Source organism: Megalobrama amblycephala, linkage group LG1, assembly GCF_018812025.1.
Source record: "Megalobrama amblycephala isolate DHTTF-2021 linkage group LG1, ASM1881202v1, whole genome shotgun sequence".
In the NCBI taxonomy this organism is placed as follows: Eukaryota; Metazoa; Chordata; class Actinopteri; order Cypriniformes; family Xenocyprididae; genus Megalobrama; species Megalobrama amblycephala.
This window is the reverse complement of record NC_063044.1, coordinates 71027402-71047149: the sequence shown is the minus strand read 5'-3', so window position 1 is coordinate 71047149 and position 19748 is coordinate 71027402. Positions and strand designations below refer to the sequence as shown.

Here is a 19748-nt window from a genome sequence, read left to right as displayed (position 1 = left end):
GATAGTGAGCGCAAATGCAAGTGATAAGCGGTTTTATTAAGCGAGTCATTGAGTCGTTCTTTCACGATCCGTTCAAACGGCCGATTCATCAAGAATGAGACAGATGTTTGTGAATGGGTCATTGAATCTTTGACTCAAACGATTTGTTCAAAACACTGAATCATTCAAAACACGGTTGAGTGTTGCTGTGAGATGCGCTATGTTGTGATCTTTGTTTGGATTCATCGGATCTATTTTCGCTGCTAAAATAGACCAAAACAGTCATTATTTCGTCTAAAATGTAAGTGACTATATTATTAACTTGTTTGTTGAACTGTCATATCAGTGTCACATTTTCAATCGCGAGGTGATGGTCAATTAAGTGATGGTCAATTGTCAGCTCTCTTGGTCGCCAGGTCGTGTGATGTATGTTGCTGAACTGTATTCAAATGTTATAAATATAAAAACACCACATTTTGAAATTTAACTGCAGTATGTCAATTTAGTTTATTTGTGTGTGCTGCGTTCATAGACTTTAGAAAACGACGCTCATTTGTTTGATTTCTCCTCGAGAAGCTGCGCAAGCTTCAAACGTTTAAGGTCCTTGCACCCTGACTGAGTCCAAAACTGTCGTATTCGTTTTTTTCATATTCGTCATTTGGTGGATCAATTGTCAAAAACCCCTCAAAATATTTGCTACGGAAGCGAAAAATGCAGAAAATCGAACCAAACGTATAGGCTGCAAACGTATAAAACGTGAGGTCGTATTTAGTTATATATATATATATACACAGGGTGCGATTTGTAGGAGGGGATGGGGGGAATTTCCCCCCTTCTGGTCTATGTATCCCTCCCTCTGCTGAAATATTTCTATCCCCGGTGGGGATAAAAAAAAATATCCCCCCCCCCGGGTAATGCTATTCCACAAACCACCAACAGAGCATATAAAATACCAAAAATAAAAATCTTTTTTTAAAAACATCGCCAAGTAAAACGCTGCGTTTATATAGAACTGTCTCTTTACAACCACAACAAACGGGACACTTTTCAGACGCGCATTCCGACCTCGCCTCAGCGCCAGGCGCAAGTCAAACGAGGGAGGGAGCTTCAGTTGAACAACAGTGAATTGCGGTCAGATGAGATTTTGTCAGGCTATGTCTGTAAAACTCAGAAAAATGAACACGACTGTCCAATCAGCCGTTATACTGTGCTCGTGGCGCGCACTCAAGAATTGCATGCGCAAATGCGCCGGCGCGCGCTGCATAATTACTTTATTATAGCTTATATAAAGCGCAAAAGAAACTACGAGCAATGATGGTCGTTGTTCTGTTGTAAGTGAAGTCATGAAATTGCCAAACATGCGATTAAAGCTGCCTCAGCTGCCTGTGCATGCATGTATATATGTTGACATGGTTTTAAAGCTATTGTTATCCAATTTGTTGGCCTTGAAACGTCTTAAAATGCACATATGTACACCAGGGAAATCTAAATTTTCTCGGGGGAGCATGCCCCCGTACCCCCCTAGCAAACTACATTTTCTGACCTCGGGAATTATGAAACCCTGCGTACGGCCCAGCTTCAATTCTATATAATAAAATCTGAGGTAAACGTGTATGCACTGTTTGTGTCTCGATGTTCTATTAATAACTACCGATTGATTTTGCATTTCTATCAGACATTAAGAATTATTAATGTCATTTTAGTGGTGCAAATATGTAATACTTCAAATCTCAAGGTTAAATCAGAAGATTAAAAAAAAAAAAAAAAAAAAAAAGTTTCTGTAACAGCTGCCAAAAAATAGTATATAGCACTGTGGTTTTTAACAAATTTAAAAAAAAAAAAAAAAAAAAAAAAAAACATCCTCCCCTCTGGTTTTTTCAAATCGTACCCTCTATATATATTCTATATATATATAAACGAATAAACTAGTCAGAATATAGGCTACAGTTAAAACTTTCCTTTAGTTTTTGTGAAATGCTCACACGCACTGGGGCCCCAAATGCAATGAACCAGCTTTGGGGGGGCCCAGCTTGCAAAAGGTTGAGAACCCCTGTCATAGTGGATCAGAACCTACGAGATCAAAGGCGGATATCGCGGGATTCACACTCGCGCTTTTTTGCTGATAAACTGTATGTAATCTAAGTTCTGTTGCTTTCATATGAAAATAAACATAATGAACAATACACCCAAAGTAGGCTACTTGTTATTTATTTCCATTCAAAAGATGTGTGTATCACTCATTTTTACTTTAATTATAGACATATATTTTTATAAATCTGACAACAATCACATAACCCATAGAGTGATCGCGGTGTCAGCGAGTTTAGGAATATTCACACATAATTTATACACATAAAATAATGGTATTAGAGTTTTAAAATCAAACATTTTAAAAGAGCTCAATACATCACGGTTGTTTAAACCAATAAGCTTTAAGCTGTGTCGTCAGCAAGTCGTTTCCCATCGTGCTTTTGGTCAGCGCAGTCTGTGGAGAGCAACTGCGCTCGACTGCAGAATCCGATGAGGCCGCCTTGCCCTCGCGAGAGGTTTTTGACACACGTCGGCATGACATCAGAGCAAGGCGGCCCACCCTCGGACACATTTCTAACCGGCATGCATCTCGCGGTGATTACCGGTGATCGGTTCTGCGCAGAATTTGCTCATCTCAAACGAGCCTATTCTGGATGTGTCTTTATGACTAAAATCTCGTCATCAGATTGAATGAAGATTTAGCGCCATCTGCTGGACACTCAAACATCAACAGAAACTTCAAGCAGTAAAACTTTTTTTTTTTTTTTTTTAATTTAACATATCAAGATTTACAAACAAACATGGCTGCATAAAATCAGTTTCTTCAAAGTAAGATACAGACAAGATATAGCCTGAGGGAGCAGCACTTAATACAAACAGGAAAATATTTGCAGTTTTAGTAACAAAAATAAAGATGATTTATATATATATATATATTTAAAAAAAAAAAAAAAAAACAACAATAGAAAAAGGAGATTGTAACATGACACAAGGGGAGGATTCAGTCATTGTTTAGCTATTAACCTCAGTTGGGAAGTGTTTTAGGGTATCAAATATTTTTTGTGCTTTAGGACCTTTCAAGATTTTTAAAGATTTCATATACCGTTTAAATTCATTTAAAAAAACAACAAATTTGGGAGATGATTTCACAATTCTACATTTGTGAATGAAGAATTTAGCTAGACATACGATTGTATTAATACAGAGCTCATCGCCCTTGTCTTGCAATATCAAACCAAATGTTATGTCGTCTCTAGAGAAAGAGGTTGGGAATGAAGACATCTGTTGATTAACCCATTTATATACATCACACCAAAACGTCTGAATCACATTACATGAGAAAAACACATGGTCCGTAGTTTCAACATCCTTTTCACAGAATGTACATGTATTATCCTCTATATTAAAGCGAAGATTCAGTAAATCTTTAAAGGGGTAAATATTATTCATTACTTTGAAGTGTGTTTCTTTCACTTTAGGAGGTATAGAGTTTTTAATTTAGTGATTAAATCTTTATCAAATTTTTGTAGGATGTTATTTTTATTTTGTCTATTAGGGTAAAGATAATCAATAAAACATTTTCTAATAAAGTGGTTAGTGCATTTTTTATCCAGAACATCCCTTGAATTGATAGTGGGGCCAATTGTGGTTGTATCGTATAATATGCCAAAATGCTTCTTGTTAGAAGGACAAAACCTTGGGGTAGTGCTTTATGTAATTTAAAAAAGTCTGATTCTGAGGGTTTGAAATAATGTTTGATGCAAAATTGTTCATAATTTAAAAAATGTCCGTTGGTATTGTAAGGAACCCCGCATTGGCCCAAAAACGGAATCCGACACCCGGGCGAAGGTTAACGCGTGAATGCCTTTTCAGTGTCTCTGTGAAGTTCACTTAATTTCACTCATTTAATCTGACTCCAATTTCAAATGATTATTACTCTTAGGTTGTGTTTCCAATTAGAAATTCATCATTAGTTATATTTGATGATTCTGGATATCCCATATTTCAATTGTTCAGTCATTAGGGACCCGATGCCGCACAGAGACACTCGCCCCGGGATTTTGCGGTAAACTCACGGACATAAACTCACCAGTCTGATCTTCGTCAGAGGATGTAATATGTTGGCTAATACCTTTAGTCGGTTGTCTACTGCTCACTCGGACAAAAGTGTATTTTAATTTAGCCACTTCCATACAACTTGCTAAATCAGCGGTAAACAGAAATCAAAAGGTCTTCAGATGAAGTGCCTACTGCTCCTTCATTCATGCGCCTTCAGTTTGTTCTACCCTGGACACAGATTTACGGTAGCATTAGCCTCCCATAATTTACTGCTAATAATGATATCAGGAGAATCCAGAGTAAATCAAATATAACATTTTATTTGTCAGGTAAAAGTGTATCGTGTCAATTACACAAATAACCAATTAAAGCCAAACATAAAAAGGGAAAAACAATACATACACAAGTTACATTATATGTTTTGAATAACTTTCAGTGACTTGAGTCGTGGGAAGGAAAGCTGTGTGTCGGTGTGTGTGTGGAGGGGGAGGCGTTGTCCTTTTGGGGTTAGGGCAAGGCGTTGCCCATTGCTACTTCTTTGAGATCTTCTTCTCTAGGCGAGTTTTATTGCTTTATTGCATGATGTCGATCTCAGTTTTCGTTTAGCAGGAAAATCAAGCCTTACAATGTGTTTGTTTGTATATGATTAAGCTATTAGCACAATGTGAGTATCTATATCTATCATTTTAGATAGATAGATCGTTTTAATAAAATATTTGACATTAACATGGTTTTAAACTTTAAAAAATGCTCAAAATGGAGCATTGCCTACGAAGATAAATTGGCTCCGCCCACTTCCGCCCTCAGGCTGTTAGTCTGGCGCTGTCGTCCTCAGACTGTCATGCCGTTAGTCCTATCTCAACTGTTCAGCCAGATAGTTTTTCTCTAACTGTTCAGCCAGATAGTTTTCTTTCATCTTCTCCAGGATTGTAAGCGTGGTCTTTACAGCTCCTTCTGGTCCATGACGCGCCAACATCAGATCCACAATGTCAGTGGCTTTTGCCTTCTCCAAATCAGCAACTGAAGCAAGACGATCATGCTTTAAGTGCCATTTAAACTTCTCCAGTTTTTCACTGCTCAGATCCTCCAGTATCTCAAGAAGCAGGGGTGGAACTGACATCTCCAGCCACGGATACATTTCTGTTGGACAAGAAAAAAAAGATTTGTACATTACCACATGCACTATAAAACTGAAAACAGCAGTTCTACATGCTTTTTATAAAGTATTTTTATATTGTAGTATATGGATATTTTATTGCAAAGTACACAGGAAATGCCAGATTTACATTTGTGACAAACTTTGAATTGAATTGAAATATATGTACTGTATGTCATTTAAACTAGGGTGCAGATAACATCTGACTGAATTAAGCAGAGGGGTTGACCTCTGATGTCTGATGGCGCTGATAACAAGCAGAATCACTGGAGGAAAGATGAACAAGTAAAGCTTTGCTTTGTTTCTCCAGGTCCTTCCAAGCTATCTCAAGTAGGTGTTCTCAGTTATTTGATTGTTATTGTTCTCTATGTTTGTTTTTATCCCCTCGTGGAGTTTTTGTTTTCCCATGTGTTTTTTCCATGTTCTCTTATGTTATTAATACCTCTGTCTGAGAAGAACTTTTGTGTTTTCTTGCAAAGCCCTTTTTTTAAAAAAAAATAAATAAATAATAAATCCACATTGCCTGGAGTACTGCCTTGAGTGTTTCGGTTAGGTCCAACATTTCATCCTCTGTGGCCCAGTGGCAGTTCTCTCAAACCACTACACCAAAGGCCTGAGTTCAAGCCTGGCTTGTGATGTGTTATTAATTTAGTTTTATTGTTGTGATCAAGAGATCCAGCAGAGTTCAAGTTTAAAGTACAATTTACATTTTTGTTTTTTTGAACTCCTGCCAGTTTTGCTCACACACAAACATCAGGAATCAGCCTATTAATCTCGACAATGGTGACATGAGTGCTGGGAGCCATGGATGAATTTTGCATGATGCACCCAAAATGCATTGCAGCAGGAAGCATGTCAGCGTTGTGGAGATTCATAGGCTTATTCTTGATGTCTGTTTGTGAATAAGACACACACAGGTTTAAACATGATTGTGCATAATGTGTTTTTAATAGGCGCTCAATCTTTTTTTTTTTTTTTCTTCGTCGTATCATTCAGTTAATCTGACTAAAACACTGCTAGAGCTCATGCTGTAGAGGCTATTATAATAAATGACTGTTCCCCTTGGTAGAAATCACGTTCTGAGACCACTGATAGACAACTGAAAAGGGCAGTTGTCACGATTAAAAAGGGCAGGGAACCAGCATGCATTCATTTCACTGTAGATTTCTGAGTACAGTATTCATTGTAAAATAACACTCTTTATTCCTGTAAATTCCTGGCAATTGTTTTACTGTGTGTGTGTGTGTGTGTGTGTTCTTGTATACATGGTTTATGAGGATGACGAATCATAATACACCTTAAGTCTTTGTTTCTGACAGTTCTGAACACATGCGCAATCTTTAATTATATCCGGTATTAGGAAGTCATTATAATGCAGCCAAAGATAAATTATGAGCCACGCAATGAACATACCCATTCATGAGCGACTATCAAAGGTATACCCATGAAAAGATACAGGTAAAAGAAAATATTTAATAAGAAATAATATTAATCAATTCAATTGCCCACTGTTGCTTAAATTACAGTAGGCTATTAGATGTTTGTTATTAAATTATGAAACAATCATGATCAACACTGGAGTACAGAAGAGGGCGGAGTGTCTCACTCAAGCGAGGCTTCTTTCGCTGACGTTTGATCCAGAGCCATTAAATATGATTCATTTTGATGATTACATTTTTGATATTCAGATTACTCTCGAAGAACATTATCTCTGAACTAAATAAGCTCTTCACAGTACAAGACAATCCAAACTAAGTAAATAGTTTCTCATTACTTCAGCAGTGTAGGCTAAACAGTGTTTTTGTTTTGTTTTGTTTTTACCAGAAAGTGTCGCCATTTTCGCTGATTCTGATCACAACGAGCCCATGAAGATGGTTCCTAGAAAAACAAACGCATTTATAATCTAAGTTTGGACTATAATGATTTATTACATCTAAAAAGCATAAAACAGGAAATATAATCTTACCAGGAGTCGAGCTGCGTTCAGACTAGTTCAGATTTACTTTCACTTTCGGTTCCGATTTTTTTTTTTGTTTTTTTTTTTTTTATTTATTTATTTATTTTTTATTAACAAAACAAATGATTGAACACATTGAATCCAACATACAACAATAAAACTTCACCGGACATATGTCACATATTCTCAACCAAATTTAAAAAAACAAAACAAACAAACAGCAGAAATAAAAAAAAAAAAATAAAAAGTTACAAATAAATATTTCTTTATTTTTCTTATTGACAAATTCCAGATTCATAGAATTTGAAAAAAAAAAAAAAAAAATAGTGGGGACATTACAGTATAAAGAATTCCTCCATAAAGTTTAACAAAATGTCATTCTTTTTTATTTTTAATTATTTTTAATGACTTGTTCAGCGATTCCATCTCTTTTAAATATAAATTGCATTTAGGAATGCTTTTTGCAAATTTTTGTTTATGAATATAATATTTACCATGCAAAATGTAAGATAGTTACATCTCAGTAGAAAATATAAGCCTCCAAGCTTTTTGAAAATAGACTGAGGAATAAAGAACCATAATGATTTTTCATTTATTTGACAGTTTCTTAACCAATTAAGTTTAAAAGTATTGTTAATATCAAAAAAAATCTAACATCTCGAAGCCACCATCAGCTCCTTTTGCCAGATATAATATCCTTTTTTAATTTGCAATGTTTATTTTTCCTAATAAAGTCAAGAAAGGTTTTTATTAATTTCTTTGGAAGTTGTATCACTGACATAATGGGATAGAGCTGGGTAAACAAATCTGGAAAGACTTTAGACCTGTTAATTCTGTAACTATAATCTCAATAATAGATATCTGGCGCCTCCTGCTGGAAACTGATGAAAACATCAACATTAACACACATCAGGACTGAGAGAAACTTCACATGACATTCATGAACAGAAACAGATCAACTTTATTCATTCTGTCACTGATAAGTTTCACATCAACATCATCAGGTTTGACTCCACTGAGGTGTTTTTCAGAGAAGATCAGCTCATCTGAGATCTGCCGTGTGAAAATCTTCAACCACAAACCAGCTTCTCCTCTGTTCTCTTGAACATGTTCAGTAGATTCATGTGCTGCTTTCATGATCTTCTGCTGCAGGAGCTCAATGTTCTCCTTCATCTTGGGTAAAACACTGACACTGAACTTATCAGTGTTCGCGCTCCCTTCAGTTACATCATTTCCGATTTGGCATTTTTCAGATGCGGAAGTAAAATTTTCTCACAAAAAACGACTCCAGAAGCCTATGTAGCGTATTTATACGTGTTTTTTCAAGAAAATCTATTTCATACATTATTTTTCTATACATTGAATCGCTGAAGCTCTAACCTGCAATGTGCCCTTTAATATAAAGTGACTATTACTAAGCTTATTTCAAGTTAACTACAAGTATTTTGCTAATATCAAGGTATTTAAAGTTGAAGTTTTCACTGTTTCATTTCTTTATATTGAAGGTCATTTGTCTTTTATTTTATAACAAGTGAAAGTGTATTCCTAATTTTGGCTTAAGGTGTTTATAACACACATTTAAAGGATTAGTCCACTTTTAAATAAACTTTTCCTGATAATTTACTCACCCCCATGTCATTCAAGATGTCCATGTCTTTCTTTATTCAGTCGAAAAGAAATTAAGTTTTTTGATGAAAACATTCCAGGATTATTCTCCTTATAGTGCACTTCAATGGGCACCAAACAGTTGAAGGTCAAAATTAGTTTCACTGCAGCTTCAAATTGTTCAAAACGATCCCAGATAAGAAATAAGGGTCTTAATCTAGTGAAATCATTGCTCATTTTCTGAAAAAAAAATGAAAATTATATAAGTTTTAACCTTAAATGCTCATCTTGAACTAGCTCTCTTCTTCTTCTCCTCTATTTGAATTCCAGCAGTGTAGATGCTGCTAAGCGTAATACTGCCCTCCACAGGTCAAAGCTTGAACAAATTTTTATATGCAATATGCTAGTTCAATAGTATATAAAACTCTACTCGGACCAATAGAATATGTCGTCTTTGCATTAAAAATTACATAATTGAGCGAATGACATTTAATGACAGTTGTCATAAACATGCATAAAACCTCCTTCATATTCATATTATGAAGGTGTCATGTTAGTCTTATGCACACCCCTTCAAGTAAAGTGTTACAGAGAAACGATATACAAAGAAATGTATCTTCTGTGAAAGATTTAACCATAGTGTTCACACATGTCAACAGTTCATGGACAAGCCAATAATGGAATGAGTCAAATTCGTACAAACAAGAGGACTATGTTTTGGATGCCTTAACTCTGGACACCATTCAAAGAAATGTGGAAAGAGAAGTGTTTGTGACACATGCAAAGGAAAAAACCCAACCTGTTTACATGAGGAACGGGACAAGCAAATCAGAAAGAACAAAGAAAGTGACAAGGAACAAAAGGAAAGCAAAAGCATAAAAGACAAAGGAAATCAAACAAAGTAAAGAAGCACCAAACGAGACAATATCACACCGTGTAGTCCAAAACAACAGCAGTAACCTCACATCCACAATCAGTCTGATTATCCACAACAACCAACCCAGAAAACTAAATCCTGCTGTACGCCCTTTTAGACAGTCAGAGCGACACCACATTCATTCTACAAGAAAAGGCAGATGCTCTGGACTCTGAAAAGAGACATGTACAGTTAAAGCTTTCTACGCTGTCAACTAGAGATACAGTCATTTCAATTAAAAAGCTGTCTGGGTTACAAGTCAGAGGCTTCTATTCATCAAAGAGAATCCCTCTTCCTGTAACCTATACAAGAGAGTTTATTCCTGCCAATCTAAGTCACATCTCCACTCCTAAGACAGCAAGAGCATGGCCCCACCTAGAGCACCTTGCCGAAGAGATCGCCCCTCTCATAGAATGCGATGTTGGCCTGCTTATAGGTTACAACTGCTCACAAGCACTGTTACCCAGAGAAGTTGTATCAGGAAAAGACAATGAGCCATTCGCACAAAGAACAGACCTGGGCTGGACAATAGTTGGTGGTGCTGACCTTTGTGTTGATTATGGTGATGCTATTGGAAGCAGCCACAGGATTATTGTCAAGGAAGTGACACCCAGTCAGTCATCAGATCAGTTGCCAAATGAAGTCCATTACATTTGTCGCACACAAGTCAGAGAAGTAGTCACACTACCAGATGTGATTAAAGTCCTTGATCTGACTTCAACAAAAGAAAGGTGGAAGATTCTCACTTCTCCCAAGAAGATCTGCGCTTCATTTCCATAATGGAAGAAGGAGTAAAAGTGCAAACAGACGGACATTGTGAATTACCTTTGCCATTTAAAGAGGACAGGCCAAGTCTGGCAAACAATAAGAGCTGTGCAGAACACCGACTCAAATGTCTCAAGAAAAGACTTGAAAGAGACAAACAATATTGTAACGACTATACAACATTCATGAACGAAACAATAGAGCGTGGAGATGCAGAAAAGATCCCACCTGAAGAACTGAACAAAAGCCCTGCCTGGTACATCCCGCACCATGGGGTGTACCACCCCCAAAAACGTGGGAAAATAAGAGTAGTGTTTGATTGCTCAGCGAAGTATAAGGGTGTGTCATTAAACGATCACCTGCTCACAGGGCCAGAGCTAACCAACTCCCTGATAGGTGCCAGTTTCGCAAGGGTCCCGTGGCAGTGATGTGCGACATAGAACGTATGTTTCACCAGTTCAGAGTCAGAGCCGAAGATCAAGACTACCTCCGTTTTCTGCGGTGGGACAACGGAGATTTTCACTCAAGTCCATCAGTCTACTGAATGCAAGTTCATTTGTTCGGAGCCTTACGGGTGTGGAACGACATGAGGGTGAGTCATTAATGACATAATTTTCAATTTTGGGTGAACTAACCCTTTAACTGATCTGCAGACATTTGTAAAAGTCGACATTTGTCCACTGGATTTATTTAACCATACATAATCTGAATAAGTTTGCACATAGAAAATATCTCTGCTCTCCCTCCAGAGATCTACAGGAACTCTTCCATAGATATCCCTGAGGATCTCTCTCACATCTCTCATTACATCAATGTCTCTGATCGCAGGAGTGTCTCTGATAATCTTCTTCACACTCTGTTTCCAGAACAAATCAAACTCTTTCTTCAGTGTTTCTTCATCATTTGTTTTGTCTTTGAGTTTTAAGGCGAGTTCTTTGCTCTTTTCATAGAGAGTGTTTTCATGATGTTTCCTCTGATCATCAATATTTTTCTTCAGGTGTCGCTGCTGAAGAATCGCATTTAATTTCCTCTTTGTTTCTCTCACAATGTTTTCCTGAAGCTCTTTTTGATTTCAATGATGTTTTCCATTGAATCAGTATATATTTATCAGTGTTTTTCTCAAAGAATTCAGACATTGATTTTTCCACTTCTTCACTTTTCATATTTAGTTCTATATGAAGATCATTTCTTCAACCTCATGAATTGACTCATTCTCTATTTTGTTGTGTAGTTTGTTGTTAGTTCATGTGTAGGCCGGATAATGTCATCACACGTGAATGACGTGATCGCTCAAACATTTAGTTAGTGTACGAACTATGTGTGACTGAGCAGTTTAGAGAAAGGATAATCATATTATTATGTCTTGTTTTAGCTAATATACAAAAAGGGAAACCAGTGTTGTGTAATACTCAGCTCCTGTGAAAACTGTTCCAATGGGCGGAGCTTAGGCCTACATGCATATTCATGAATATTTGCTCCATGGTGGGCGTGGCTACATTGAAATACGAACAAACGAATGAAAGTTGTTGTTTTATCTTCTTTATTTCGATAAGGTAATATAGCCGAATGGACACGCGCCCCATTTACATGTTCAGCTGTTCATAATCTTTACATAATAGGCTAAAATGATCGGCTTTGCGCATGCTTTTATTAGAAAGCTTTTATCATGGTTTTATGTCATCATTTATGCTGTGTAGCCTAACGTTATAGGGATACAAAAACTAACTGAGCACATATTTCTGTTTTTCCACGTTCTTTTGAAGCTGTAAACTGTGTCCCTGTAACTGTTTATTTTACAGATTTTCACAAGAATGACTGAAATAAAATTCTGTTTTAATAATGATTTTAAAATGTTATGTTTATATATATATATATATATATATATATATATATATATATTTTTTTTTTTTTATTTTTTTTTTTTTTCCATAATTATGTGAATGTAGTGCTGTAAAAGTAAGGAAACATATTTAAAGTATTTACACAAATGCAAGAACTAAAAAAGTTGAATACGTTGTTCTGAGCAGCTGAGTGATTTTATTTAATGTTTGTTGAAATGCAAATCAAGAGAGACAAGACAATAGTACAGTACCAGTACCTTAAACATTAAATGTCTGTTTAAGGTACTATTTTCTCTCTTGATTCTCTCTTTTTTAAATCCCTCATTTTATTCATTGGATAAACCAAAACAAGAATGCATTTCACACTATAAGCTTTATCAGAGTGTGTGTTCTCTGAAGATGGACATGAAGGACAAAACAAATCAACAACAACAAAAGCTTTAAAAAATCAAGGGCCTTGGCATTCATGACAAACAAAATATTCTTTTATATTGGGTCTGTTATCACATTCATAGTGATACCATCTATTGCAGCAGTCTGAATCTGAAAAAAACTGACAGGAGAGAGTCACAGAGCGACCTGGACTGATCTCAGTCTGTGAGGATGATGATGATGATGATGATGGAGAGACTGAAACTGAACAAAAGACACAAATCACACCCAATTTCAACAGTTATTCTCTCTATCCAGTGCAAAACCTAGAAATGTACTGCATAATTTTCAAAGTTATCAAACTTTTTAAACAAACACGTTTCAGTTTAAATTACACACATTATTAAGTTGATGATATGATCAACATTATTTTCAACAGAACTCAGGTTTAACACTCATCCTCTCCTCCTGTACCTGAAACACATTCTCCCCTGATGAGTTTTGAATTGTTGTTTCATCAATAGTTTTCGATTTTTAATGCTTTTTTAAAGATATTTTTAAACTTTTATTTACCTCTAAATTACTAGATTTGTCAATAATTTAATGTAATAACATAATTTCAGCACATTCTTTCATTCTAATACAAAATAACTCGCAAAGAAAACTTGTTAAAGCAACTCAATGTCTCACATTGGGTGTCTCTGCTGACCTCTTGTGAAAAAAAAAAAAAATATAACATGATATTTCATGACTTTTGCCACTAGATGGACTATTAGATCTATATGGAGCAAACGAACTGTTCCTCTAGGTCCTAAAGTCAGATTTTCTTCTTCAGTATGCATTCAGGTATATATTTATGCATTATAAAATCTTTTTTTATTATTATTATTTTTTTTTCTTCATTTTTTGGGGGTAAAGTTTTAGCATTTTAGTTTTAATTTTGATCAATTTTTAGGTTTGTATTTATACTGAAGTGTCAGATATTGAAATAATTCAAGTTATGAAGGTGGGTAACACTATTTTAGGGTCTTTTAACTAGTGGCTTATTAGCATGCTTATTACTAGAATATTAGGTATTTATTAGTACTTATTAAGCACATATTAATGCCTTATTCTGCATGACTTTATTCAACATTCTTAATCCTACACGATACCTAAACTTAACAACTACCTTACTAACTATTAATAAGCAGAAAATTAGGAGTTTAATTAGGGAAAAATCATCAAGGTGGACAGCAGGGGAAAAACAAAACAAATTAACAACAACACTGCAAATAATGATTCCGCATTTTAGTTTGTTCAATATAATTTTGTAAGTTGATACAACTTGTAGTTTCTGAATTTGTTCGTTCAACTTAACATGTTAGGTTTTTACTATCTCAACTAGTCTGTAAGTTCACTGAACTAGAGTATCCCACTAAACATTGGACGTCGGATAGACATGATTAATATGTAATATTTGTTTTATAGGGCCTATCAACATGATTAATACATGAAGAGCTCAGATGCAAAAGCCTCTAAGTGCCATCTGAAATTTTCTGCTAGAATGATCATTTTTATAAAGCTTGTATATTTAAGTTCAATAATTTCACTTAAATGGCAATGCAAATTACCTATTAATTGTCATTTAAGTGAAAGTACCTAACTATACACACAACCAAATTCCCCTGTGTTAAATTAACACCCAAAGTGTACATATGAGTCCATCTTACCAGGTGTTAAAAATTAACACTGAAGCATTGTTAAAGGTAATGAGATAATTGATTGATGATTGAGTGATGATTGACAATTAGTGGAGACACCTGATGTTAATAAGCAGAATCACTGAAGGAACGAGAGAAAAAAAGGTGTTAATTAATGTTTTATGGGGTTTCATTTCACCATGTCACCATGAAAGAGGTCAGCGTTTGCTTTAGTTGGGCTCTTGACTCTTTACCCTTTATTTTTAATATTTCTCTGGCTGCTCCAACTTTGTGTTTGTAAAGCGCATTTGTTATGGTCAGAGAAAATAGGATCTGGTCACAATGTAATTTGATGATTATACTGTCATCATGCAATGGCCTGATGTCTATTAGAGTCTAAATCTCTGACCATATGCTTGACGTGTATAGCGTTAATGATTGTAATCCTGTGATTTTACAGCTTGAGATTTAACAGCAGTAGAAACTTTTTTTTTTTAAGTAAAATACATTATGCACTGAAGCTTCTGTGTTTAAACACACAGACATCAAGAGTCAGCATATGATTCTCAAGAACGGTGACGATAAATAAATACAAAATACTGACAAACGGATCAACTCTGAACATCACAAAACAAGCTACTGTCACAACAAAACAACAGAAAAATAAAGCAAACATGAACAATCTACAGAAATTACAGGACAATCCAGCTGCATAATTTATTCATGCAGCAATGCATGATGGGAGCCATGGATGAGTTTTGATTGGTGGCTCCCATCATGCACTGCAACATGAAGCACTTTGTTTGATTGTCACCATTGTTGAGGGTCATATGCTGATTCTTGATGTCTGTGTGTGTGTATGTGTGGGTGATTTTTTTTTTTCTTTTTTTAAATCTTCAGATTATAAAAGCTCTTCTGGATTTCAAGCTGTAACAGATTTACTAAAAGGAAATAATATAACATCTATATGACCCGTCAATACTGGATGTCACCAATGAATCTGGCCATTTCACAATGAGAAAACACAACCATTATGACTGTGCTCCCCAAAGCACTGTAAACCTAAATTGATCAACTTTGGCTCACAGCACTTTTGGGAAACACAGCCCAGATCATAGTTTCTCTGTCCATAACAAATGTGCTTTACAAACACAAAGTTGGAGCAGCCAGAGATAAATTAATGTTAATAAAGAGAGTCAAGAGTGTAATAAGTGTAATAATGTTTAATGGCTGGAAGTCAGTTGTAGTTGTTGTGTCTCTCTCTTTTTCTCTTGTTGTTTCTTCAGTGATTCTGCTTATTATCATCAGGTGTCTCCACTAATTGTCAATCATCACTCAATCATCAATCAATTATCTCATTAACTTTAACACTGCTTCAGTGTTACTTTTTAACACCCGGCAAGATGGACTCATATGTTCACTTTGGGTGTTAATTTAACACTGGGGATTTTGCTTTATAAAAATGATCATTCTAGAAGAAATTCAGATGGCACTTAGAGGCTTTTGCATCTGAACTCTTCACATAAAGATTATTTACAAACAAACACGATTTATTGTGTGAATGCCTATTTATTTATTCAGGCCATGTTTTTTTTTTTTTTTTTTCTTCAACTGGTTTATTTAAAGTAGCCTAATCAAGTTATTTCTTTGTGTATATGTATTTTTGCATGTATCTGTTTATTTATTTGGAAATGCAATTATTTTTCTGTAATGTATAATGTAGTTTTGAGTTTGTATTTGAAAATATTCAGAATTGTTTCGAATTTCTACTAAGAGAAGTTTACGCTATATTTTACAGTTAAAAAGTTGAATGTTAACTGAGTTTGCCCTTAACAGTTATTGAATTGTAAGGGAAAATAAAATTGTTTGTATGGAAAAATCGAATTATTTGGTTGAATGTGCTGTTGCAAGTTGAGAAAAAATTTTTAGTTGAATGAACATAAATTTTAGTACAGATAACTTGAAAATTTAAGTTATCGTATTTCAACTAATCTTTACAAGTCCAGGTTAGTTGAAATAAGTTGTTGGGCCAACTATTTTAACTGTCAACTAAATTTTTTAAGTTGAACATACTTAGTAGATTAAGTCAATAAAACTTAACTGAGTCAAAGCAAAAAGATAACTAAAAAATATAAGTTGAGTGAACAAAATTTTAAGTAAAATTTTAAGTAAAACCTTGAAGAATTTATTTGAAATTTGATTATTTGATTATTTGTGCTCCTTTTAATTGAATTAAATAAAAAAAGCATATTTTGCATTTGTGTGGGGTGTGTTGTGCATTGTAAATGTGTTCAAATCTAACCATTTCATATATCTGTGTGCAGTCTGCACTGTGACTGATTGATTTTTATGTTTTTTTAAAAAGAAGAAAAAACATTGCCCCTGTCATGTGTGTGTTGGGGAAAGTTACTTTTAAAAGTAATGCATTAAAATATTTAATTACGCCCTAAAAAAGTAACTAACTGCTACTTTTCAGGGAAAGTAATGCATTGTTTCTCTTTTTCAGCTGGGCTCACATTCACACCTGTACAGTAGAGGGCGCTGCTCTGATGTTTAACTAAAGTCATTTTGGTAATTCATATGACTGAACTGGATCATTAATAAAGGTCAGCAGGAAAGACATTGGTTAATTATTAACTATTATTAATTATTCAGCATAACTATTGCAGGTTTGTGTAGTATGCTGAGTTTTCATTTCTCTGTTTTTATTCATTTTGAGGAATACTGAATGTGTTTTTGTGAAGTGAGGTGAGTGAAAGAATACACGTTTGACACAGGCCATTTTATTATTGATAAATAAAATATAATATTACAAGCATTGCTTAAAGCAGCTGCTCTGACAGTTAATTAACCGATCGAGAAAATACATGATTTAATGAGAATGATCTGAGAGAGTAAAAGTGATCAACAAGCAGACAGAAACTATACAAAAAACATGCTGAACTGAGAAAAATAAGCAATAACTACAAATAAATCAGAGCATCACTTGGGTTTGTTTGTGAACATGTAAAAGACATTGAAAGTATTTATAATGGCACTGAATGACACCATTAGGACTCTATTAGATTCATCTTCTTCTGCTCATGTGGTTTTTGTGTCATTATTTGACTGATTTGTGATGGTTCTTGTTCACAGAGGCATAAAGTTCACTGCAGTTTTCCTGAGATCCAGCTTTTGCTCCTCTGATGGAAGCATAAGTCACTTTATCATCACAGCGAACCTGAATGAACATCACAGTTATTGTTTCAACACACAATTATTACAGCATGATGTTTGAGCTCAATTCATGACACAAATTCAGAAGAAAACACAAACTATCATGTTGAGAGAAGCTGGACAACATCAAGGAAGTGTTTCTCACCTTCTTCTTTTGGTCTTGGTTTTTACTGTACGCAGTGACCTCAGAATAAGTCACATGATCATCTGTCTGCTCCTAAACACCAATGGAAATATGACAAACCAAGATATTAAAGGCCGTTCCATCACTTTACACAGGTGCTGCAAATGTTTCAGGTAAAATATGTGTAAAACGAGCGTCATGTGACAACTTCATCTACAAGTTTAGATTAAATCTATTATTCAGACATGACTGTAGTAGACTGAGTTCAATTCTGGCAGTTCCAGTTGTGTCCTCTAGGGGTGTGTGTGCTTATGTTGAGTGTGAATTTACCTGTTGAGGAAGAGTGTTCTGTCCTGTTGGATAGACAGGTCGTGTTTGATGATCCTGTAAAAAGAGCAGTTATTAGTAAAATCCTCTCCTGCATTCTCCTCTCTTGTGTGGTTTATTGATGCCAAGTTTCCACAATGACGTTATGATGACAGATCCTTGAGACATGAATGGATGTTACAGGAAAATCAGCACAGTGTCAAATATACACAAATATACACAGATTACTGAAGATGAATCATATTGTTCACTGGCAGTAGATGAATGTAAATGTTGATTGTGTCGTTGGTTCATCATATTTATTCTGATCTGTGAGTTTTAGAGCAGAAACAGTTCAAATACACTAACCTGTCATTATATAATCTGACTAATACGAGTGTCATATTTCAGGATCAGAGCTTATAAACACTAATAACTCATGGATCGACCTACAATACTCACCTCAGAGTCATCAGTTCCTCTTCTGTTATCTGAAACATAACGTCAAGAGAATATTGATGATCAAACACATAATACAGTCTCCAATTAAACTGATTTATAATAATTCTAGTGCTGTAGAATAGAAACATTAAACTCTGTCTGAGAGGAATTCTGTCTGAATTACACGTTTATTTCATCAGATGTTTTGGACTTTTTGTCTGTTATATAATATGAGAAACTGTAAAAACTCACCGTCTCTTTTTCTGCGAATCATCCAGAGAATAAGAGCAGGAAGGAGAACAGCGAATGAAGCGACAACAATCACAATCACTGAGAGAGAGACGATATTACAGTCATATTAATACTGATGTCCACTGAGCTCATTTTCACTACAATGAGTTCATTTAGATCCTGATTCTAGAAAAACTCCAGAGTGTGAAAACAAGCACTGAAATGAGGAGGATCTTCATACACACCTAGAGAGGTTGGGATCTTCTGATTCTCTGTACAAATGAAAGGATGGATGAATTAAAGCCAGTGTGAACCAGTGAAGTGAGAGACTGATGATGTGTGACAGTGATCATGTGATCATGAACCTTGTGTAGGAGCTGCTGCTGTAGTTTGGCTTGATTTCTTCTCAGAGTTTGAGAAGATGAATGTTCAGATGTTCATCTGGAGGACATTAACATCATATTTTACAGTAGTAATAGTGGTTTCTCACCTGAATACTTGACAGTGTATCTGACTGAGATCTGGAGGTGATTTCTGTGAGTAAGCTGACATCTCCACTCTCTGTTGTCATCTTCATTCAGGAGTGTTGTAGTCAGAGTGATGATACAGTGATCTGATGAGAATAATATCTGATATCTGGAGTCTGTCTTCAGATCAACACCAGCCTGATTCACCCACGACAGATGAAATCCCCCAGAACGAACCCAATCATCACAGGGGGATCCAGTATATGAATACAACCGACAGGAGAGAGTCACAGAGCGACCTGGACTGATCTCAGTCTGTGAGGATGATGATGATGATGAAGATGATGATGATGATGATGAGGATGGAGAGACTGAAACTAAGACACAAGACACAATAATCAACTGAGTTTAAAGGGAAAATACCCTTTTTAAATTGATCCACATAATCATAAACTCACCATGAAGAACATGCAGATAAACACGTGCATCAGTTCCTTGTGTTTTCCTCCATTCACATATTGTTGGCAGATGTAAGATCCATAATCTTCTTCTGTGACGTTCTTGATGTTCAGAGAGCAGTCAGACCCCAGACTCAGTCTCT

At 35.4% G+C, this 19748-nt stretch overlaps 1 protein-coding gene across 1 annotated transcript; it reads right to left on the bottom strand.

The window, feature by feature from the left end:
• Window positions 1–17156: 17156 nt before the first annotated feature.
• LOC125248614 lies at window positions 17157–19516 on the bottom strand (the record flags this gene model as incomplete). Its single annotated transcript, XM_048160637.1, has 7 exons — window positions 17157–17582; window positions 17724–17795; window positions 18033–18086; window positions 18471–18499; window positions 18702–18779; window positions 18926–18952; window positions 19171–19516. Coding segments are annotated over 7 exons (726 nt in total), but the record flags the coding sequence as incomplete, so codon positions are not given.
• Window positions 19517–19748: the final 232 nt, after the last annotated feature.